General features: G+C 40.6%; 1 protein-coding gene across 1 annotated transcript in view; it reads left to right on the top strand.

The window, feature by feature from the left end:
* Positions 1 to 25,785, top strand: part of LOC147016073 (uncharacterized) — an 85,435-nt gene that overhangs the window by 33,057 nt on the left and 26,593 nt on the right. The window contains exons 3-10 of the mRNA XM_085848757.1: positions 1,423 to 1,576; positions 1,761 to 1,843; positions 11,931 to 12,087; positions 15,223 to 15,305; positions 15,478 to 15,646; positions 15,866 to 15,948; positions 18,251 to 18,383; positions 18,462 to 18,536. Of these exons, the coding sequence (XP_085704883.1) occupies positions 1,423 to 1,576; positions 1,761 to 1,843; positions 11,931 to 12,087; positions 15,223 to 15,305; positions 15,478 to 15,646; positions 15,866 to 15,948; positions 18,251 to 18,383; positions 18,462 to 18,536 (937 nt within the window). The remainder of the gene's footprint in view (positions 1 to 1,422; positions 1,577 to 1,760; positions 1,844 to 11,930; positions 12,088 to 15,222; positions 15,306 to 15,477; positions 15,647 to 15,865; positions 15,949 to 18,250; positions 18,384 to 18,461; positions 18,537 to 25,785) is intronic.

The raw sequence follows: 25,785 nt of genomic DNA, 5'->3' as shown, positions 1-25,785 counted from the left end.
TACGTGATTAACATTCTCATTGGTGCACCATTAAGAATGATTTTGTCCAATGTCTGTATATATATATATATATATATATATATATATATATATATATATATATATATATATATATATATATATATATATATATATATATATATATATATATATATATATATACATACATATATATACATAGTCACCGCCAGCAACTGAGCTGTGAAGTGTAAACGAGGCTTCTGGGAGTCCTCCAAGCATAAGTTTGGATGCCACAAGGTCATGTCTTAATGCATTAAATAGGTGTTGTTGTGAAAGGAAACTTTGAAATGCCATTTAATGTTTCACAGCTTTTCACTCGGTAATCAGAGGTGTTATCAATGGACAGAGAGACAAGATGACAGGTTGTGTTGCAATAGAGTTTTATTGCACGTAGCCATTTTGATGTATAATTCACCAGATGCTAATATTGACAAAATATAATCTTAAAAATGGAGAGGGGAGGGTGATGGTCCCCCCTCCCATACCCTTCATTTCTCTGGATCCACAACCAACAACTGTGGTAGAGTAGGATAATTGGATGCCAAATATGTAGTTTGCATTTGTCCTTTTTGAACCGGTTCGAACCGTTCTGATGTTCAGAAAATTCAGTCGTATTTTTGACAACAGATTCAGGCTTACCAGTATGTATGTGTGTATATATATATATATATATATATATATATATATATATATATATATATATATATATATATATATATATATATATATATATATATAATTTTGTTGTGCTGTTTCATTTGATCAACCACCAACAATGCAAATACATCTTGTACAAGGCATTCATGTCAAACTGTTTCTAACGCTTCCATGTAATGAAGCTATGAACAGGACCATTACCTTCTTTATACCATATCGCTTCAATTTTCTTACTTTTATCATCAGAAATATGTCTGTGATTAACTTTTACTGATATAACCGTCATATTCCTTCCGCCGGTCAATCATCCCTTGTTTTTGGTTTGGGAATAAACCCGTTTGTTTTACAAAGAGCAAAGTTTCTCTTGTTTCTCCTCACAAGCTGCGCGCGGGTTGGCCGCCATAATTTGGGAAGTCTCCACAGGAGTTTAAGCCATTCAGAACATCGCGGGATTTAACCTCCCACCGTGACGAGCTCTATGTTAGTTGAGCCATTGATGCTATAGTACTTATGACTTGTGAGATACTCTACCTTTGTATTGTTTAAAAAAAAATCAAAGAATCTCATGTTTCTCCTCACAAGTTACACGCGAGTTGTTTGTCATAATTTGAGTTGTCCACGAGTAATTATGACATACATTTGTATCCTAATAGCTGACTTATGTGTCTCTTTTTGGTGTCACAGGTGTATATTGTTATGCTAATACTATGTTCACATGTTGCTTAAATTTATTTTTCCTTCTAGGAGTCAGATTCAAGCTCTTTCCCCTTGGTCAAAGAGTATCAGTTTCCATCAGGTTTCGTGGTGAAGTTTAAGTGCCATAAATGTCTCTCTAGAAACGAGCCAAATCCCTCGATCTGTTTCGATGGAAACCTGCCCCTACCAGATTGTCCCCAAGGTGAGAGATGCCCATTTTAGTTTTGCTGGGCCACACAGGATAAACACCATTGGTGCAGTCATAATGTATGGATTGTTCATACAGTATTTTTCGTTTTGCTGTTATCTCTTTTTAAAAGTTTTGATTGACAAGTCAGAGATAAGTAAAATTAATAAAGTGCCTTCTCACATTCCTGCTGTCTCAGACACATGCTTAGTTCCTGCCACCAGTCTTGCCATGAACAACTTGGTGGTTCCAGCTCGTCATCAACAATATGAAGACACTCAGGTACAATACCTCTACACTGCATGTTGGCTTTGTGAAAGTATGTGTTTTTTCTTTCCATGAATTTTTAATACTAGTGCAGTATTCTCTTTTGTATACTAAATTGAGGGTCATGTAAGAGTGAGAATATGTTAAAACTGATATTTGCTAATTGAATATGTTTACAATTTTCTTCTTTTAATCATTCTTAAACATAATCAATTAATGCACCTTGATTTACTCATCTAATATATGAAGAGGAAAGTTTGCGTTTGTTGTTTCATCCAGAGGAAGGCCGTGGGCTATGGTCGGATTGAAAAATTAAAAAAAAATTAAGATCAGATAATTGGCCTTCAGGCCTCGGTCGGATCTTGTGCTAATACATTCCCTGTGTTTTTTTTTTTTTTTTCCTGGGAGCAGTCGAGTAATATGTATTATGAAGATCATATGTTGAGGTTATAGTGATTTGTTGTCAACAGCACATTTATTTATCATAGTGTTTACACGTGCGCCTGGTATTTAAAAAGATTGCTTTACACAGGTTTATTATAATACTTCCGTGTTTAGGCCTCAAGTGAGTATGTTACTTGCACTGCCTGGGATTTTCCCTGGAGCGATCAAGTAATATTTTTGTGAAGATCATATGTTGAGGTTGTAGTGATTTGTTGTATTAAAAAAAAAAAAAATTATAAAAAGAAGTTAAAAGAAGGGAGAGCAGTCTAAGCACATTTTGCAACACCCAAGATTGGGAATTCATACAAAACCATAAAGCCAACAATCCCCAATTTGTCATGCAGGAAATATTTAAATAAATATTTCATCGAATTTCCCCAGGCAACGCCATGCACATAATTGGATTGAAAACTATTTGCTGATTTAGTTTTTTTCTTTACTTTTTTTTATTACAATGGTTTAAGGCTCAGGGAGGAGCTATCACACAATGACTCACACATACACGAGGCAAAAACGAACTTGTCTTCTGATAAACAGGTAGTAACCGACACTCTAGGTGTCTGTTGACGCCATATTGTAACATTGCTTTTCTGTGTATTTAGCTGGACAATTAAGGAGAAACCTCCACCCCCTTCGCATAACCATACCCATAATGGGATTGTAACCCACAGAGTTTGTCTGTGCTCTATCCTCTAAATGCTGAGGCTCAAGCAAGCAAGCAGCATGTACCATTTAGACAGTCTTTCCTGTGACTCGTTCAGGGTTCAAATTGAACCGCCAACCTTCCAGATTCAAAATGGATGCTGTAAGCACAACAGTTCTGAGTCTGATTACTTTATATTTCCCCTTCAGTTTTTTATTGTATTATAATTTTTCAGTTTACTCACACTGCTCCCTGCTTATATTCTCAACATAAGAGTTTATATTTTAAGCACCATTTAAGTGATGATGTTTGAAATCATTATAGCTTTGAAACATCATTTGGTAATGGCAAACCACTCTGAGCTTGGTATAATGATGTTAACATTGATTTTTTTTAAGTTTGAGGTGGCAATATGGTTGATGCTAACTGAATGCAAATTTTTTTCCAACAGTAGTTAGGTTAGAAGCTTTTGCAAAACTGCAATCATTGTAGTACCCCCATTTTATTTGGTCACTTACAAAAATTATTTGTACTGCTATCTCTTTACTTGGGTTGGCAGGATGGCATTGAGGTGCACACACTCACCTATAAGTTGTCTAGCCTTAGTTCAAATCTCAGCCCAGCTATAAACTGTATTCCTGGTGTTTCACAAGCAGCATGATTCATCAATGTGTGCTTTTCCTTGGATGGATGTTAAACTGGGCAACCTGACTGCTGGCATTAGTTCCATTCCATTGGGACCATACTCTATGTAGAGCGTTGGTGCTACCTAAGTACTCTCTTTGGCTATTGGGCACAATCCTGGACGGGTCGCCACTCCGACACAGGACACTAGCAAGCTGGCACTCATTTTGCCGACCTCAGAAGGATGAACGGGCAGAGTCAACCCCACCTGGTATTAATTCACCAGCCAAGTGGGATTTGAACTCAGGATATTAGGATCCCAAGCCCACCACCCTAACCATTAAGCCAACACCAGGCATGGTATTAGTTGGTGTACATTAAAGATCCCATATTGTCTTTTGTGAAGAGTTTGTGAGTTATCGCCAGTATCCTGAACAATTTACAGATTCATATCACCTCCAGACACCAGGCCTGGCCAGACAGTTCGTGAAAGAATTGGCAAGAAAATATTCCCTGGCCGACTCCACAAGAAGGTGGTTATAACTGCAGTAGTTAAAAGAAGCAAAGGCGAGTTTGCTCGATTGTCGAGATTTGAGGAGATAAACCGGTCATGTATTCCATCTTGTAAACTTTAGGTAGCAAGATATTTTGTCATGCATGTCTCTTTTAAACATAAAAAATATACTACGACAGTTCCAGCTCACAGCTTCACTATATTTTCAGTTTTCACCTTTCATGATGTCGTAATACACAAATCCAGTCATTGGAAATACATTTTTCCGCAACAAAATGTTGAAATTATCTCAGATGACATTCGGAATATTTTATCAATGATCTGAAGATCTGAAATTAGGTGAAATGTCTGCAATTCAAGATAACGCCTTTGCATTTTAATTCCGCAACAAAATAACCCAAGGGAAACTATTGGTTTCACTCCATCACACACCTGACATATTGGTTGTAATGAACCAATGAAAGGAATACTTGGAAGGAAATTTCTTGCATAGTCTTTATACATCCTGAGTTAGCATAATATCAATCTAGCTTCTCACATATAATAGGAATTGAAAAGCTTTTTGTACTACTAAAGATTGGCCAGAATTATCTTCTCCAAACACCACCTTATTTGACATCACAAGTTGCGTGGTGTTAGTCGTCACAGTGGAAACATTGTGAGTCAACACGCTGTGCAATTTGATGCTCCAGTACTCTTTCATTTAAATTTCTCTCATTGCCAGCTGCTCAGACTTTTCAAAAAACCTTTGCCTTTGACTTGAGAAATGCATCAGTCGAACAAGCTTTCTGTGGTATGGGCATGTGAATTAATTTCTTATTGACCACAATGAAAACATCATTTATATTCACTAGAGATTTCTGTGTTGAGGTATAGTGGACCTTGTAGTCATTTTATACGAATAATAATAAGTATAACCTGTATTTATTTATTCATTCATTTGTAGAACAGCAGCGATGGCAGTGCAGAGGTGCGGTGTAGATACCTTGACACACAAGGAAACTAGACACAGGAGGAGGTCATTCGGTCCATCGTGTCTGCACCACATCAACATCAGACCAATTTTATCTGTTAAAACAACACCATTTCATTGGGGGAATGAGGGGACGAATGTGGCTAAGACAATGTGGCATGCTCAGGGATATCCCTGTGTGTGTGTGTAGGGGGGGGGGGGGCGAAGGTAGTTCTGAGGAACAAACAACATCAACCCACACACCACCCCTTGATGAGATCCCCACAGACATGACAAGCTATACAGATGCACACGGTCTCCCATCTGTACTCGAGCTACCTAAAAGTCCTGTCAACATCCCTATAACGAATCAATCAAATGTTACCTCCGCCACCGAGGTGAAGGTGGTTTGTGTTTTCACCCCTCTTTGTCTATGCCTGGTGTTTGCTTAATTGTTAGGGTGGCAGGCTTTAGATCCTAGCGTCCTGAGTTCAAATCCCGCTCAGCTGTTGGATTAATAACAGGTGGGGTTAACTCAACCTGTCATCCTCCCAAGGTCGGCAAAATGAGTGCCAACTTGCTGGCATCTTGTATTGGAGTGGCGACCCATCCAGGATTGTACCGAACAGCCAAGGAGACTGCTTAAGCAGCATAATAGCCAAGAAGACTGCTTAAGCAGCATAATAGCCAAGGAGACTGCTAAAGCAGCATCAATGCTCTGCACAGAGTATGGTCCCAATGTCCTCCTCCTCTCTGTCTGTTTGTTTGTCTGTTTTTGTGTGCAGGATATCTCAAAACATTGTGAACGGATCCAGATGAAATTTGGTGGGCAGGTTGGGTGTGTGACAAGGAGTAATTGATTTAATTATGGTGAAGACCTGGATCTGGATCCGACCACTAGAATTTTAAAAGTGATTCTTCACCATTGAGAGATCGGGCTAAACTGATATATAGCACGATATGTAAAAAAAAATTGATGGATTCGGATGAAACTTGGTGGAGATGGTGAGTGTGTATCCACCACGAATTGATTCGATTTTGGTGAAGATCCAAATCCGGATCTGGATACGAGGATTGTTAAATTTTTAAAGTGCTTCTTCACCATTGAGAGATGGGACCAAAAATGATAAACATATAGCATGCTATCTCAAAAATCTATTGGGCCCGATATGTTCTTGTGGATTAAGCATTATGTGGCGGAGTTATGTGCTCTACTGAGTGCCCTTCTAGTTTTACACTACAACCTCCAAATTCCATCTCCATGTGCTGCTCGGCGATGTTTATTTATTTGGCCTGGAGGAGGTGTCCAATACTTTGAATGTTGCTCTACTTGTCTCTATTTTAATTAATTTTACCCATCCCCATCACTATACATTTGTTTAAGTTAAATTGCATCTGCCAATCTTCTACCCAATATATGTAAGTAACAATACTTTCCTGAATTTGATTATCACCTTCCCTATTATCTACCTTACCTCCAAGCTATGTGTCATTTGCAAATTTGGAAAGCCTACTCTTCACCCCACTATCCAAATCAATGATGTAGGTGATGAATACTCATTGGGCACATTGATCTAGTATTGATCCCCAAGTTACCCCACTACTGTCAGTGCTTTCAGAAAGTATTCACACCCCTTGATTTTTTTTTCCACATTGTGTGGTGTTGCATCCTGAATTTTATGTTACCTTTCAGGAACGAATGTTATATTACCAGTCAGGAACAGAACGTTGCTGCCAAATTTCAGCCGGATCAGCCCAGCGGTTTGGCCGGAGAAGTCGAAATAGGAGACGGACGGACGGACGGACGGACGGACAGACAGACAGACAGACGGTGCACGATAACAATACCTTATCTGGAATCCCAATTCCAAATAAGCTAAAAAGCCCAATGCTGAACATGTCCTCAACCACTTCTCGGACATACATTTACTGATCTCATTCAAACTTGGCACACAGATAACACTGGTCAACAATTTTTTACTTTCTGAATGTTGTCTATATTTCTACAAGTGAATTAGGGTATTCTGGCACTGCTGAATCAGGAAATGGCATCCGTTTCTCTCCATCAGGTCAGGTTTTTGTGCTAAGTTGATTTGAAAAAATCAGATCTTGTGACAAAATCAATTACATTTTTGTGGCATTATCAGCTGATTTTTGTCAACACGTATCATCCTAAACATGTTTTTAAGAAAAAAAAATGTTTTGCCAACAACATTTATTGATTACATGATAGAAACATCGATTACTGTCATCTGAATGGTGGGCATTGATAAAGGTAAGTACAAGTAAATTGCATGTTGCGTCACCACTGTTCAAACTTCAGGGCTTGAACTTCCGTTTCTTCGAACTCCTGGAATGTTCAGCGGCAGGGAGGTCTCTCTTCAGATTCCAACAGTAGTCAGCCATCATGACTGCATCCCAGCGACCCTGATACCTGGTCTCCATCTCCTTCATGTCCTGATGGAATCTCTCCCCCTGCTCGTCACTCATTGAACCCAGGTTCTCAGGAAACCGGTTCATATGTGAAAATAGGTAGTGCATCTTGATGCTCATGTTGCAGCCCAGGTTTCTGAAAGCAGTCAGCATGTTGTTGACAAGTTCTGCGTAGTTTCTGGCCTTATTGTTGCCAAGAAAGTTCTTCACTACCAAAACAAATGTCTTCCACGCTTCCAGTTCCACTTCGTTCATTGAGTTTTTGAACTCTGGATCTCTGATGAGCTGATGGATCTGAGAACCATCAAAGATGCCAGCTTTCAACTTCTCCATGGTCAATCCTGGAAAAGCCTGGCACAAGTAAGTGAAGCAGTCACCATCTTTGTCCAGAGCCTTGGTGAACTGCTTGATTAAGCCGAGCTTGATGTGCAGCGGTGGGAAGAGTATTCTGTCTCTGTCCACCAGAGGGTCGTTGATGACGTTCCTTTCTTTGCATGGCACCAATTCCTCCCGCACAGGCCAGTCCTTCTTCGTGTAATGCTGAGCACGGTCCCTACTATCCCACATGCACAGAAAACATGGGTACTTGGTGAAGCCAGACTGTTGTCCCAACAAAAAGTTCACCATCTTCAGGTCAACACAAATAAACCACTTATGCTGATCATAACCAACTTTCTCCAGCACGTACTTCACCGCTTCATACTTCTCCTTCAGTGTAGTCGAGTGAGCGATGGGTACAGAGGGAAACTGGTTGCCGTTGTGTAGCAGAACACATTTCAGTGATCGCTTGCTGCTGTCAATGAACAGTCTCCAATTTTGGGTTCGTACTGTGGCACTCCAAGCTTGAGCAGAAGCGCATGTCATAAATTGGCGCATGTAGGTATTGTACATTCTTCAGAGTTCGTTATTTCAAGAAATACAACTTTTTTGTATCACATTATTACAAAATCTGCCCCATTAACTTTAGTTTTGATCCACGAACTTTATGCTTTGCCTCACCAATTTTTGGAAGATTTTGAGGTTTTATGACTTCAAACTGATCCCTTTTCGACATAATCACCCAGAACTATCGTACCTGAATACTTCTTGTCATTAAAATAATTATTTCCAATCAAAACAATTATTTGACATGACATTTTACCCCCATCAACTTCTTCTAAAATGCTCCACACATGCGTACATGTGAACAAAAATGTAAAAAACGACATGTGGCCATATTTCAAAAACTTGACCTGATTGAACAAAACTAATGTGAGTTTTGGATTCAGCGCATCAGATTCGTCCTAAATCAGCTTAAAAAATGCAGACAACAAATTTGTTGTTGACCAGTGTAATGAATGATGGATTACATATGCACTTCATTTTTTTCGAGATCATGTTCAAGATGGCCGACTGGCGACCATTTTGTTACTTGCGCAATCTTCCATGTCACATGAACACTCAAGTCAGTTGCACATACACATAAGTCTTGTAAATATGGGCTCGTCCTTTAACTCCATACAGCAAAATTAATAAAAGGCGCTATGATATTTTATGTCTTTTTGTCCTTGTTAACAGTTATAATTCTCTACGTCTAGACTCGGGCTTTGGCATTCCAGCAATTCATTATTTTAAATCGATATTCTCACTGAATTCTAAGACTTGTTAAGATATTTTGTCAAGTTTATCACACAAGCTCAGTGATGATAGCTTATGGATTGGGCTAAATTATGCTTTGAAGAACATTCTGCTTTTCTTAATATCTGAACAATTTAGAAGAATGTTTGTAATATTAACTCTTTTAAAGGATAAACCCTTCACCAAAAGACAAAACGTCAAAAGGCAATATACACTTTGTGATTCGAACCAAGCCGAGAAGCCGAGAGGCAGGTCTGTGTACCTGTCGGCCATCCTGTCAACTCAAAGACAGAAGTGACATCATTGTACTTTTACACGAATTACATGGACATTCGTTAACAATGTACAAATACAAATTGTATATGTGATTTGAACTTGGGTACCTCCTCATCATAAGTTGTCTGTTCAGTTGGAAACACCAGCAGACCTTCCTGCATATGCCGCATTTGCTAGAAAACAACCTCAAACTACTATTCCTATTCATTATTTGCATCAACGATTTGGATAATGGGGTAAAGAGTAAGCTTTCTAAATGTGCAGATGACACAAAGCTTGGAGGTAAGGTGGATAGTTGAGGGAGTGGTGATCAGATACAGGAAAGTATTGATACTTGTATAGATTGGGCAAAAGACTGGCAGATGGAATGTAACTTGAACAAGTGTAAGGTGCTGGGGATGGGAAAGAACAATGAAAAAAGAGATTACAAGAAGCAAGGGGTAATTTTGAAGTGTGTCACACAGGAGAAGGATCTGGGGGTGGTAATAGATATGGGAGGTAAGCAGGCAGCACAGTACCAGGCAGCTACAGGTAAAGCAAATAGGGTTTTAGGCTGTATTCGGAGGGGGATCAATTATAAATCAAAAGAGGTGGAGTTAACATTGTACAGGAATTTAGTGAGGCCACATCTAGAATATTGTGTACAGTTTTGGTCACCACAGTTCAGGAAGGACAAAGATGCCAGAGAGAAGGTTCAGTGCAGGGCTACTAGATTGATTCCGGGCCGAGCTAGACTCAGCTATGAGGAGCGGCTGAAGGAGACAGGGCTTTATACACCAGGAAGAATGCGGTTATGAGGAGATATGATGGAGATGTTTAAGAGAATGAAAGGTGTAGATAAAATAAGTGCAGATGAATTATTCAATAGAGTAGACAGTGATAGGACCAGGGCCATAGCCTGAGAGTAAAGAAGAGGAGAGTTAAGACGGTAGCAAGGCGGGGGACTTTCACTCAGAGTAGCTAATGCATAGAGTAGTCTCCCTGGAAGGGTAGTGGCAGCAGAAAAAGTAGATAAGTTTAAATTAGAATTAGATAGGTACCTGGAAGTTGTGGAGATAGAGGGGTATGGGGATGTTGATAAAACTTTTAGGTAGTTTGAGTATTGATGGGTGATTGTGTACGAAGTGCTGTTGGTGGGGGTCTTGTCAAGGGGGGTTGTGTGGTTGATGTTGTGTGTTTTTAACCAAGTCCATGTCCCCTCCCCGAGGGGACGAAAAGGAAAAGTAAATAAAAATAAGATATAATAAAAAAACTACAAAAAAAACAAAACCAATTTTTTTTTAAATTTCATTTATTAAAAACTTTTTTTGCATTTTCCTCCTTGGATCTCGTGTAGATGGGTTGGTGTGGTGTTCGCGCAGCCATGATGGGCTGAATGGCCTCCACCTGCCTTGGATTTCCTTGTTATTCCTTGTTATACTATGATCACCACCAAGCATTCTCCAGATTTTCTTTGAACAAACACTATTTTATAAATCAAACACATGCACGTTTGATGAATTAGTCCATGACATGTTTATTTCCAGTCTTTGTTGGTGAAATATCATGTATATTGGTCTTACCTATTCGAGTCTTAACTATATTGAAAGTACGAAGTACGAGCTTTTTCACTGCTGCACAACCTTTTAGACCAGCATCTCAAAGATGTTTTTTTTATTTTTTTCATTTTTGTAAGGGACAATCCATTTCGTCGGATATTTTGCAGCTTTCCTGTAATTTATGATTCAGTTCAGTAGCCAACACCACTTGCTCGTCAACCTTACAGTCTGATCTTATGCGTTAACTCTTGACAGTGTCTGGATGTTTTCTCATACCTTCTCACATTTATCAGTTGTGTGATTAAAATCTTCAGAACAATATGTATTTAATCTCGAACCATGACTGATTCGTGAGTAAAGGTGTACCCACATGACGAGGCTTAATTTTTTTTCCAGTCGTTAACACAATTGTAAGAGAAAGCAAAGCCTATTATGGTTTCAAGTTCCTTTCACGCTCCACGTAAGGGGCTTACAAATACTTGGGTTGCAAATGATCTCATCCTCAGGTCCTGATTAACCCAGACCAACCCTCTATTTCTGGCATGAAAACAATTTCCCAATTTCCAAGTGTTTCATTTGCCTTTCACATTTCACAAATTGGGCTAAACGACTATGTTCCAAAAATAAACCTAGCTCCTCTACTAAATTGATAACTGTTGGCAAAGATCTTCACTCATTATATGAATATGAATTATTAACACACAGATCATCCAATGCATGTGTAGTCATCATTTCCTCAGCCAAATTTTGCCTTCTTTACTCAAGTACAGTCAAGGTTTGGGGTAAAGTAATATGTGGGCTACACTGACACAAAAGTATTTCTTTTAAATATCGGAAATGAAGCAGCAAGGAAAGCAATTTACCATTTTCACTATAAACTACATGCTGCACTACGATCCACTTTGGAAATGGTTGCCATACCTCAAAGTCAAGTTACAGACTACTTTATATTGATTGGTCTTTGCCTTACTTTACCCCAGCACCTTCCTTATATTTTCTACATTGGCTGTTTGTGTATTCCTCCTGTGCAGCTATGAATATCGATTGTTTGTGTGTGGCAGTGGTTTGAATCTATGACGTCCGAAAAATTATACAAAGGCTACAGACTACCAATGAATCAAACGCTGACCTTCAACTGCACAGCCAACCACATCCCAGAGGGATCACTTGTGGCACATTGTCAAGGTGGACCCATGGATCTCCCATTATGCAAGCCAAGTACGCAGAATAACTATTGACATTCACTAAAAGGATCGCTGTCGATTGCTTTCGTTTTCATAGCAGTCGTTTTTGTGACGGTTGACAAAAAATTGATCTAGATTGCCATAATCTAAGATGTCAATGGGTTAAAATACATCTTACAGAATAAAGTACAAATTTATAAGGGGTCAAATGTGGACCACCTATTTATTACATATGCCAAATGACAATATTTTGCCATGCCACCCCTACCCAACCCAACAGTATCCCTCATACGTCTCACTTTGCACTTCCCCAACTTCCTTTAATATATTTCCCCACTCCTCCCACACACTACTATACCTTCACATTCTCAATTTTCTCAATTTACCTCCTTTTCATGCATATGTGGCAAATATGGGGCTGCGTGGTGCTTGCAGGATCAACAGTGAGAAGCTATTAAAACCTGCATGTTACAGGTGGAATGTAGAACACCCAGAGTTATACAATCGAGCAACAGATATTGGGAGCCATCTACATAGAGTGGCCTGCAAAAGTATTCACCCTCTACCAATAATGCCACACTTAAATGAATTACAAATTATGTAGAAACAATTTTTCCAAATGAACATTTTTATTCACAACTGAAGAGATGAAACTGAACACTGTTATCGTTAAAGGAGGTTACTAGTCAGAAATACCTGCAAAAACCACTATAAATCAAAATTCACTGGTTGTAAAAGTATTCATCCCCTTTAAGGTCAATACTTGGTGGAAGAACTATTTGCAGCAATGACTGCTGTGAGTCTTTTTGGGTATATCTCCATCAGCTTTGCACAGTGAGATGGTGAACCTTCACCCAATGTTAACGTGAAAATTGCTCTAGTTCTGTCAAGCTTGCATCCTGGTCAAAATTCAAACAAAAACAAAAGCAGCATTCTGATCATGAAGGCTTGCAGGACACCCTGCCACAATAATGAGGAAAGCCTTAACTGCTGGAAAGAACATTTTGAGCAAGCTTAACCCTGCTCCACACTGCCTGACCTAGAGGAATAGGCACCCACAGCTGGTGATACGTTACTCTCTGTGGACCCACCACTCCTGTCTGAGGTCCGTCGTGCAGTGAGGAAACTCAAAAATGGTCGAGTAGCTCAATGGGTGTGACAACACCACTGCAGAACTTCTGAAATGTGCTGAGACTCCAAATTGTGAGGCATTCCACTGTCCTTTCATTAATGTCTGGAATTCTGGGCATGCTCCAGCAGAGTGGAAATATGAACTCTTCTGGAAAAATAATCCCCATCAACAAAGGCAAAAGCCTCTGCTCTATCTGCAGTAGCTATCGCCCGATCACCTTGCTCAGTTCCTGGGAAGATATTTGCTCATGTTCTTCAGAACCGTATTCACCCCTCTTACTACAACATAGAAGTCGGGCCAACAATCTGGTTTTACCCCACCCAGCTGTTAGGCTACATCAACATCAAGGCTTCATTTGACTTGATTGATTGGACATCCCTATGGAAAGTGTTGAGAGGCAATGGAGTTCCGTTATCATTTCTTAACCTGATCCGGAACCTCCACGAAGATACAATTTGCTTCGTTTGAGTGGACAGTGACTTTATCACCATCTTTCCCCACATCTTCTGGAGATTGTCAGGGCTGCATCCTTGCTCCCTCCCTTTTCTGCTCTGCCATGGACTGAATAATGTCATGGTGTGCAGGTCAGCTTGGAATCAATGCCAGAAGAGAAGTCATCACTGATCTACTCTATGCAGATGATGTTGCCCTATTTGTGAGAAACCCTGTCCACTGGCTGACCTTGTTCAACCATTTTGAATCAGTTGCTAAAAGCCTATGCCTTAAGCCCTCATGGCAAAAAGCAAGCTACCGAAGCCATTGGTCCCTACCTCCTACCAGTACCTATCTCTATCTCTGGTGTAGTTGTGGAGTCAGTGGACCACTTCACCTACCTGGGCTCCAACATTCATTCATCTGGATACTGCAGCCCTGATGTGCATAGATGGCTGTTTCTGTTTCGGGGCAACTCGACATTATCTGGAAACAACACCGTCATAGTTTACCATCAAAGCTCTGCATTTACAGAACATGCATTCTAACTGTTCTCCTCTATGGCTGTGAGATGCAGACACAATTGAAAAAGGACCAAGAAACCCTACAAGCTTTCCGCATGCGATATCAATGCCGCATCCTTGGGGTTTGTTAGTATGACCGTGTCTCAAGCAGGACCATTTGTGAGATCACAAGACTTGGCCCGATCACAGCTCGATATTGCAAGGAGACGCTATTCCCTGTTCGGGCATGTCTGCTGCTTAAGTGAACATGTACCAGCCCATATCTCCCTGGAATTTGCCACAAATCTTTACCACGGTCACTGACTCGGTCAAACCTGGCGCCGTCCCCGAAGATGTCCAAGACTCTCTTGGTTATGCCAGTGCACCAATGAGTTTGGCCTTGACCCACGTGAATGTCAGCAGACGTGGAATTCTGACAGTTATGGGGGTCGCTACACCCCTTAGTTGGGGATGAGGTAGGAAGGAGTGGAAGAGTGGGGGTGGCAGAGGAGAGAGAGGGGGAGGAGGAGAGAGTTGCTCTGATCAAGATGCAATCCATGTTATACGATACATGTGCCTCATTCTGTGATGAATATCAAGGGAAAAGGAATAAGTGGTGGTGATATGTTTTTCACATGTCAGAATTGCATGTGTAAGTTTACTAAGAGCCAAAATGTAACTGGCCACAGGTGTGTTTGCATGCATGTGTGTGCGCAAGAGTGCATGTCACTGTAGTGGGGTGGTGCAATCACCGTAAAGGCAATTTGCTAGTATTTTACAAAGCGCTTTATGAAATAATCCCATCAGAATCATTCAGGTGTGAAATCACAATTAGCTCTGGAATATTTTTTAGTAAGTAACCAAGATTCTTGCTCTTCGACAAGTGTTGACCATGTTTAAAAAGAAGCATGAAAGATAACTAAACATAATAATCTTATGTTAATTTTATTTTTTATGGAACATAGTAAGGTGAAGGATAATTTTACAGGTAAAACAATGATGCCAGGTCTTTGGAGAGGTGATTGAAACGACTTATCGGACATATTGTTGCTGGGATTTCGATCAGTGAAATTGCTGAATTATTTACTTCGGTCTCCCACAGTCCGCTGTTTCGTGTCAGATGAGCAACTGATCGAGTCAAACGTGTTTTTATCTCCCACTTACAAGAGGTATCACACAAAGCAGGTAGTTCTCTCAAAGACAACAGAGTTTTACTGCCTCTCATTTGGTGATGAATTGGAATTTTAAAAAATATTTCTATTTTTTTAGAAATATGCGTCAAAACTTATTAGATTAAATATCTGAACATAGCTTGCATTTTTGTCTTTTTTTAATGAGTTTCTGCTTTTGCATGCAGCTGCAAGATAGAGGGGATGCGACGATGGGCTACAGTTTCCCAGTGAACTTTAAAGTGACATTCACTTGCTCCGAAACATATGAGGAAGTTGGGCCAATGGTGACACTCTGCCACAGCCATGGCCTCATTGAACTGCCCATCTGCATGCCTTCTGAAGAAACAGAAAGGAGTAAGCGGAAACTGCAATTAAATCGCCTCGTTTAATTGTGGGATCCTGGGATCCTCAACGACAAAGACGTAACATATAATATAGTCACATGTTTACTGTTGTAGTTCCCCTGAGGAAGTGTAAATGTGTAGCTTTACCATAGAGTTGCAATCGGAGGAAAATATTAAATGACGGTGTGATCTCTATCCCTTTTCACATATTCTTTTTCCTTCTATGCAGAACCATGTTTTCTTCATGACAAGGATCTTGCAAAAAACTACCTGTTTGTTCCAGAAATCTATGATGACTACTTTATAGGGAATGTAAGTAATAGTTGATTTACCGCGGCAAACAGATGTAAAAAGGCTCGTGGAGCAGATCGATAGTGCAAATCCTGAACTTGAACCGTAGCTCAACCTCATATCTTGCTCAACGGGTATTCCAAAAGGTTCGGAAAAACTGGGTTCTTAAATGGAATTGAGGCATGTAGATTTAAGATTGTTGTGGATTGGGGGATTGGGGGATGTTGAGAACTTAATTTGTCGGCCTTGATCAAAGGGATGGCCAGATATGGACATGGACAGGCTGATCACTCATCAAACTGGTTTAATGCAGAAATTATTGATTTCCCGCAGCAATGAGGAATGTGTTATATAGTGAACAAATTATCACCAGTTGATGACCAGTTCGTGTGCAGCATTACTTTGTTCTCAGTACACTGAGCTCAAAGGCATTGGAATGCCGTGCCTGGCAAAATTGCCACACTGAAGTGATGAGAAAACTTGGTGAATGCAAAATATAACATAAACATTTGGGGACAGTACAGGATAACCGATAAATCTATCATTAACTAACAGGACATTCAAAAGACTTCCTGGAATTTCAGCCCTGAAATTAAAGAACGAAATTTCTAACTCCAGGAATCTGTTCCCTTCCAAGAAAATTCAATGCAGGAGGAGGCCATGATATGAGGCCCATCAAAGTCTGCACTGGCATTGCCAACGTTTTCCCCATGCTTTATCCTTTTAAACGCTGAGTCAAATCAGTCTACAATCAGAAAGCAAGGAAGCAGCACCTACCATGTTTAATGCCTTTGGTATGACTCGGCTGGGGTTCAAACCGTCGACCTCCCAGACTCAGAGCGGACACTCAAACCATTTGCCACCAATTCTGGTTCATAAAAAAGTCTGGAATCAGTTCATGCAGGAGGATCACCCTGCTCATCTGTCAATCTGCCTTTGAAGTACGTGCTGCAGTCGTAAAGAACCTCATATTCTTTCCCCCAATAAGTGACAACTGCCAAAATGGCATAAGCAGACTGTCCAACTTCTGAGCTATGGCTGGGTGGGACGGTGAGCACTTTTTCACGAGTCAGGTCATAATGGGTGGGGTTTTGTGCCCGTCTTATAGCCCCAAAAGCCCTATGGTTTTATATAATTTCTCAAGCATTATCACTGTTTTTAGATAAAAAAAAATTCCAACACTGTTTCAATCAGTAATTGCTACGAAATTTGACTCTTTACAGTAATAACCTAGAAGGGCACTCAGTACAGCACATACCACCAGCACGCAATGCCTGATCCACAAGAACATAACGGGCCCAATACATTTTTCAAATATCATACTATATATCGTTATTAGCCCCATCAATGGTCAAGAATCACTTATAACATTAAATAATTCTTACATCAGGATCTGGATTCAGATCTTCACCAAAATCGAATCAATTCGTCCTAGCAACCAGCCTGTCCAAGTTTCATCTGAATCCGTCCACAACTTTTTAATATATTGTGCTAGATATCATTTTTGGCACGACCTTTCAATGGTGAAATATCGGTTTAAAAAAATTTATCAGATCCGGATCTTCACCAAAATTGAATCACTTCCTCCTTGTCACACACTCAACATGTCCACCAAGTTTAGCTCTGTGGACAGATTTCATGCGAATCCGTCCACAACTTTTTGAGATATCCTATATTTCATTTAGCCCTTTCACCTAATGGTGAAGAATCACTTTAAAAATCGAGTATCCAGATCCGGATCTTCATCAAATTTTATAGTATGTTCGTCCTCGTCACATACCGAAGCTGTCCACAAAATTTCGTCCAAATCCATCCACAACTTTTCGAGATATTTTGCTCACAAACAAACAAACAAACAGACAGACAGACAGGGGTGAAAACATAACCTCCATTCACCTTCGGTGGCGGAGGTAAAAATAGTACTTTTCCTGATCGGAATGATTTTAAATTTTGTTTGACTGCCAGGCAAAAATGATCCCACTCCTCTCTGCACAGCTGCGATCTGGACGAACTCGGAGCCAATGTACAGTAAAAACGACAAACTTGTCTTTCTATTCACGTTCCCATTTGTTCAAAATATAACATTCAATTTAAATATGCTGTTAATCAATCATAAACCGATAGGACGGACATACAGCCATGAACCAATTGCTTAATCCCACTTTTCGCTTCACGTGCGTAGTTACAATTCAACTTTTGCACTGCTTTTGCAAGTTATCAGATCCATGGTTCAGTTTCAAGATAATATTACTGCAATGATAAACTTTTCCTGAAAAAAAAAAGGAATTAATGCATTGTTTTTTTTGTTCTTCCTGTGGTGAAGAAATTCGAATTTCCTGGAAAAACAGTGGTTGTCTTTGAATGCATACCGGGGTTTCACACAAGGATGAGTTTAACTGTGTCATGCCACCATGGGCATATGAACTTGCCAACCTGCGGACTCCCACACGAAGAAGGTATGCGGTAAGGTAAATGGCATGCCTATAAATTCACAGATAACGAGATATTTATCATGAAAACGCTTTCTGATGCAGATGGCCAAATCAGTACTGAGCCGCCAGATTTTGGAGGACAAAGCAAGGATTCTGAGGAAGATCGAAGGCCTCGAGGTAAAGTAGGTGTCGGTTTTCCATATGAAATAATGATAGAATAACAACTCTCTAAAAAGGCATGACTATTATGAAGGAATTTTTGGAGAAGACACTGAATGGTCTTTAAGTCCTGATGAATGCTTTCGCTCTGGTAGGGCTCTGGTGAGACTGGAGGCTGAAAGGATTTGGGAAATAAGAATAGAGGAGAGATAGTGGACGATTGAAAGACCACTGATCAGTGTACAGTACGATCGGAAAGAAGAAGGCCATACATTTGACCAGCTTGTAGTTGAGTGAATCTATATTAATTTTGTACCCTTATTATGGATGAAGGTGATGAAAGCCACCCCCCAAGCAGATGGAGGGCAGCCCAAAGTAAAGGACTTGCGAAGAATGGCAGACGGAGGAAATGCCAGTTGTTGAGAATGATTTTATCAACACAGGCAATCAGGATCTGTAGCCAAGGATATTACAAGGTTATCGAGAAACCTTGTAATAGCCTTGGATATTCTAGGATATAATATCCTAGAAACTCTCTCCCTTCCACAGATCTCCTAATGTCTCTGTTCCCCACTGTTTTGTCCTTCCCACTCCCGCCCCTCTTGTCTCATGCCTCCCCCCTTGCTATGCATTATGTGTTAGCTCTCATACGAGCCTAAAGCCACTGTCACACTTTGACGTTTTAGCCAGCGTATGGCAATGTATCAAAATGTATGTAAAACGCTGGCGTACGCTGAACTATTGATGTTTTTTTTTTAATTTTTGGGCGTATAATAATGTGTTGGACATATGCATAACGTATTAGTAACATACACAGAACGTTTTAATCACATATAGATAACTTACACCAACGAATGCTTAGCGTGTTGTCGGCGTTCACAACCTATGCTCAACGATGGTCTAACTTATGCATAGCGCGCGGAAGCGTACTGCCGACGATCACGTGGCGTAGGCTATTCATAGGCTGCGGCTCGACGATTCAAATCATAACTGCACTAGACATCGAAGTGTGAAGCCGCTGTCACACCTTGACGTTTTAGCCAGTGTATGCCAACGTATGAAAAATTTGCCGAACCAAGCTGGCTCACGTCAAATACGTTATGGGTAAGTTTTGTACACGTTAAGAGCACGCTGGCATACGTCGTAGTACGCTGGCATACATCATTGTACGCCGAGTACGTCGAGAAATTTTCAGCATGTTGAAAATTTCTCGACGTATGACACATTCCGCATACGCTGGCATAAGTTGTAGGCATGCTACGCGATTGTTGACACACGTCGACATATGTTACTTGTACGTTACTCATAAGTTGAAACGCGTCAAGGTAATGGTTAGCGTCAGTGATCCAGACTCCCTGGTTTTTTTTAATTTTTATTTTTTTATTCGTAATGACGGTTATGATTTAAATCGTTGAGTGGCAGCCTTTTAATTATATTATGTTATAACCGCTCTAGAAATCGAAGTGTCAACATGACCGTCATACCGAAGAAAAAAAAAACAATAAAAAAACAGGGAGTCGAACACTGACGCTAACCATTACATTGACGTGTTTCGACTTATGAGTACCTTACAAGTAACACGTGTCAACGATCGCGTAACGTGCCTACAACACGTTACTCGTAGGTTAGAAATAAGTTTTGGGTACGCTAAAGATTACCTCGACATATTTTGACTTATGAGTAACTTACAAGTAATGTGTGTCGACCTGTATCAACGATCGCGTAACGTGCCTACAACTTTTGGCCAGCGTTATGCAGAACGTGTGAGTCATACGCTGGCATACGTCGGGAAATTTCAAGCATGGAAAATTTGTCTAACAGCTCGGCGAACTACGACGTTTGCCAGCGTACTACGACATCTGCCAGTGTGCTCTTAACATATACAAACTTACCCACAACATATTCGATGTGTGCCGGCGTTTTAGCCAGCGTATGGCAATGTATCAAAATGTATGTAAAACGCTGGCGTACGCTGAACTATTGATGTTTTTTTTAATTTTTGGGCGTATAATAATGTGTTGGACATATGCATAACGTATTAGTAACGTACACAGAACGTTTCAATCACATATAGATAACTTATACCAACGAATGCTTAGCGTGTTGTCGGCGTTCACAACCTATGCCCAATGATGGTCTAACTTATGCATAGCGCGCAGAAGCGTATTGCCGACGATCACGTGGCGTAGGCTATTCATATGCTGCGGCTCGACGATTCAAATCATAACTGCACTAGACATCGAAGTGTGAAGCCGCTGTCACACCTTGACGTTTTAGCTAGTGTATGCCAACGTATGAAAAATTTGCCGAACCAAGCTGGCTCACGTCAAATACGTTATGGGTAAGTTTTGTACACGTTAAGAGCACGCTGGCATACGTCGTAGTATGCTGGCATACATCATTGTACGCCGAGTACGTCGAGAAATTTTCAGCATGTTGAAAATTTCTCGACGTATGACACACATTCCGCATACGCTGGCATAAGTTGTAGGCATGCTACGCGATTGTTGACACACGTCGACATATGTTACTTGTACGTTACTCATAAGTTGAAACACGTCAAGGTAATGGTTAGCGTCAGTGATCCAGACTCCCTGGTTTTTTTTTTTTTTTTTTTTCGTTATGACGGTTATGATTTAAATCGTTGAGCGGCAGCCTTTTAATTATATTATGTTATAATCGCTCTAGAAATCGAAGTGTCAACATGACCGTCATACCGAAGAAAAAAAAAACAATAAAAAAACAGGGAGTCGAACACTGACGCTAACCATTACATTGACGTGTTTCGACTTATGAGTACCTTACAAGTAACACGTGTCAACGATCGCGTAACGTGCCTACAACACGTTACTCGTAGGTTAGAAATAAGTTTCGGGTACGCTAAAGATTACCTCGACATATTTTGACTTATGAGTAACTTACAAGTAATGTGTGTCGACGTGTATCAACGATCGCGTAACGTGCCTACAACTTATGGCCAGCGTTATGCAGAACGTGTGAGTCATACGATGGCATACGTCGGGAAATTTCAAGCATGGAAAATTTGTCCAACAGCTCGGCGAACTACGACGTCTGCCAGTGTGCTCTTAACATATACAAACTTACCCATAACGTATTCGATGTGGCCGGCGTTTTAGCCCAATTTTGCACACGTCAGGCATATGTTGGCTAAACCGTCAAGGTGTGACAAGGCCTTCAGCAAAGTATACAACAACAAAAAACTATTAAGGCTTTACATGGTAAATTTGTGTCCAAGTGGCATTGAGAAAGAGAAGACAATAACGAGATGGAAAAGGATGTTTTGAGGATTCTTGCTTTGCAATAAATTACCAAGTATAAATGTTCTGCCTTGTAATGTGCGGAGTCTTCTGTGGAGCTATCTGTTTTTGCCAGTCTCCACCAGGTCTTGAAAGAGGAGACAGTCAGAGAGTTTAAGTTTGAGATGAGCCCAGTATCGGAGTGCGGGAGTACTCCATATAGAGGGATGTTACGGGGAAAAAATGGCCACCCATTCAAAGGTGTACACAATGATGTGCGTATAAACTCTTAAAGAGTAGAGTCATAAGCATTTAATAGCCATAACTTGTATTCTCAAGCATTTTCTGAATGACCAAGACTTAAAAAGATGGCAAAATACATCATGAAAGTACCACGGCGGGAAATCGCTAAATTGCCAATTACTACTTCTTCTTGGTCTCCTCTCAAAACAATGTGAAACTTTAGCCTGACCAACCTCAATAACTGCCGAAGCTATGATGATCATTCCAATGCGAGGAAGTTACTTTGTGTCTGGGCTAGTGCACACAACCCAAACATTTTAAAACATATAAAACATTAATCGTTTTATGAGGAGAAGCAATTGAAGGTAAATGTGGACTCAACCAAACCAGGCAAAATCAATAGCAAAATAACAAAATATGTAAAACATTTAGCATTTCATTATTTTAAAAACAATATCCACTTCGACATTTCCACACCGAACTGAAAATAAATAGAATGTTCATAGCCCATGAAAACTGTCACCGCCGTGAGCTCGAGGTCACGTGACGGGCGCCATCTTGGTTAAGGCCCGGTCACACCTTGACGTTTTAGCCAACGTATGCCGATTTTTGAATTTTTTTTCTAAAACGCTGGCACACGTTGAATACGTTATGGGTAAGTTTTGATAACATTGAGAGCACGCTGAAAAACACTGCCATACGTCGTTGTACGCTGGCTTTAAACGTTGTACTTTTTGGTTGTCCTCAAATTTTTTCATGCTTGAAATTTCACGACGTATGCTGGCGTATGACTCACACGTTCCGCTACGCTGGCCACAAGTTGTATGCACGGTCTGCGATCGTTGACAGACGTCAACACATGCTACTTGTAAGTTAATCATAAGTTGAGACACCGTTTAGCGTACCCAAAACTTATTTCTAACCTATGATTAACGTGTTGTTGGCACGTTACGCGATCGTTGCCACACATCGACAGACGTTACTTTTAAGTTACTCATAGGCTGAAAGAAGTCGGTATAATGGATCGTCCTTGCGTCAGCGTCCACGGCCACAGCCAGGACACTTATTTGCAGCATTCTTCAAACTTTTCTTCGGCATGACGAGGATGTTCACACTTCGATGTCGAGCTTGGCTATGATTCCAATTGTCCATCGGCAGTGTCTATTTAAAATAGTCGAGTTTGAGCGTTTTAACACGTTTGGAAGAAACGCTTCAAATTTCCAAACCCCAGCGTCAAAAAACAAAGGCGAGTGACAGCAATTTAAATCGTTCATTGTAAACAATGAAAATAGCTGAGTGGTACCATTTAAAAGTCGTTGAGTGTAAAAAAAAATCCAATTGTTGAGCGCAAGCGTCTACTTTCAATAGTGGAGATGCAGCCATTTAAATCGTTGAGTTTATCATTTAAATCGTTAAACGCAAGGACGATCCATCATAACCCACACCCTCCCCCTCACACTCACCTACTACTGCCAACATGAACAAACCACTACTAATACTAATACTGATACTGATACTGTTACTGCTGACATCGACATCGACTCAAAAAGGACTCGAAAACACTGTTGGGTTCCCCTTTTATGAGCAGCATTTTTATATACCAATTCCCAAAACCGCTGGGAACACGTCTTTATATGGCAGTTCTAAGCTAGAAACACATTAATTTTTTTTTTTTTTGTCGACCGGAAGACGTCATTGGAATACGTCGACATACGTCGATGTGTGTTGGGACTACGTAAAGAATTGGTTCAAAGCACGTCAAACATAAGTTAGAAATAAGTTTCGCGTAAAAAAGACATTACCGCGACGTGTTTCGACTTATGAGTAGCTTATAAGTAGCCTTTGTGGACGTGTGTAAGCGTCCACATATCGTGTGTAAAACTTATCCCCATCGCATGCGGAACGTGTGTCATACGCCGAGTACGTCGTAAAATTTTGAACATGTTTAAAATTTCTTGACGTACTCTACTTACTACGACGTATGATAGCGTACTTTAGCGTTCTACTCACGTATACCAAACTTACTCATACCGTATTTGACGTGCCCCAACGTTTTAGACACATTTTTCTTAGGTCAGCATACGTTGGCAAGATCGCCAAGGTGTGACCGCGATGTTGACACTTCCATTTCTACGGCAGTTATGATTCGAATCGTTGTGCGTCAGCCTTTTAATAGGCTACGTCACGACATCGTCGGCGATGCGTGCAACGCGCTATGCCTAAGTTAGACTATCGTTGGGCATCGGTTGTGTAGGCCAACAACAGGTTCAGCATTCGTTGGTATAAGTTATCTATAACACAACGAAACGTTCTGTGTCCGTTACCAATGCGTTATACATAAGACCAAGTCGCTATGAATACGTCCGAATCTTTAAAAAAAAAACATCAAAAGTTCAACGTAAGCCAGCGTTTTACATACATTTTAATACGTTGCCATCGCTGGCTAAAACGTCAAGGTGTGACCGGGCCTTTAGCACCACTTGGCTGAGTCGTGTCGCGGATGAAGGTGGTTTTGAATGCATCCCAGATTGAAAAACCAAAATCAATGTTAAAATGACATTTTCTGCAGCAATAAACTGCTCCAATCTGTTACGGGAGGTATTCTTATATGTTGATGAACAGGAATGGTGTAGTTTCATTCTGAAATATCACTGCAGGATCGCAGCCTCTCATTTGGCGTTCATCACATGAACCCTGTTGGTAAATCTATTTGTTTGTAGGTTGCAAATTGGTTAATAACAATTTTTTTTATGTAGGTAGGATTAACGGGGTAGGATTAATGAGTGTATTTATATGAACGGCAATCATTAAACTCACCTTCTCGTCGGTTCGGCCAGGTGAGACTGAGGGGAGTTTTACCCAAGTCTTTCATGAACTGGCTGGTACCGGCGATAATTAGACAGCTTAGAGGGAATTGTGCAACGGGACATCCAGTTTAACGTCCATCCGGGGCATGGCACTCACGTTCATGAATCACCCTGCATGTGAAACACCAGGATGACAGTTTATAGCTGGGTCGGGGTTCAAACTCAGGGTAGACTGCTTGGAGGCAGGTGAGCATGCGATGGGACATCCAGTTTCACATCCATCCGCGGGACGGCACACACATTGATGAATCGCCCTGCCTGCAGCAGACATACACATTCTCTCGGCTGCTCACTCTGCCAATGATTTGGGTTTACTATGCATAAAGTTAATAATATTTCATTACTTTGATTTGCATCATTTTGGTACATCATAACAAAACAACGAAAGGTAAATTCATGTTTTCAATTTGAACCAAAATCAACACTGTGAAATAAACAGGCAGATTTGATCTTCGTAAACTTCCTTAAACCATAAGTTCCAAGGTGGTATCCGAAAGCTACACCGGGCTCTGGGTACTGTGAATGGCAATGAGCATTCTATTTATTTTCAGTTCAGTGGTGGCAATCCACATAGTGGACTGAGACAAAAGCCAGGATTAAAGTATCAAGTCAGGTCACGAACAGGAGCATGTACCGGAGCAGCTCGTCACTGCGTCCACTTTCCGCCGGTACTCTAGGGGCTTCCATCTGGCCATCACCAAGGTAGATGCCTGGCCCATCCCCATCTCCTTGAGATGCCGATCAACCTGCTGCAATCACGAGGCACATGGTCAGCCCATTGGCCTCCTCCACTCACGAGGCTTCCTCGCTGAGAGAATCTGGTGAGCAGGATCAGCGTCAGAAAAACGAGCCACATGTCCATACAACCTCAGCTGATGCTTACGGACTATGCAGGTAACA

Source organism: Eptatretus burgeri, chromosome 12, assembly GCF_056783735.1.
Source record: "Eptatretus burgeri isolate ZD-2024b chromosome 12, Ebu_testis_v1, whole genome shotgun sequence".
NCBI classification, from domain to species: Eukaryota; Metazoa; Chordata; class Myxini; order Myxiniformes; family Myxinidae; genus Eptatretus; species Eptatretus burgeri.
This window is presented reverse-complemented; position numbering and strand designations above follow the sequence as displayed.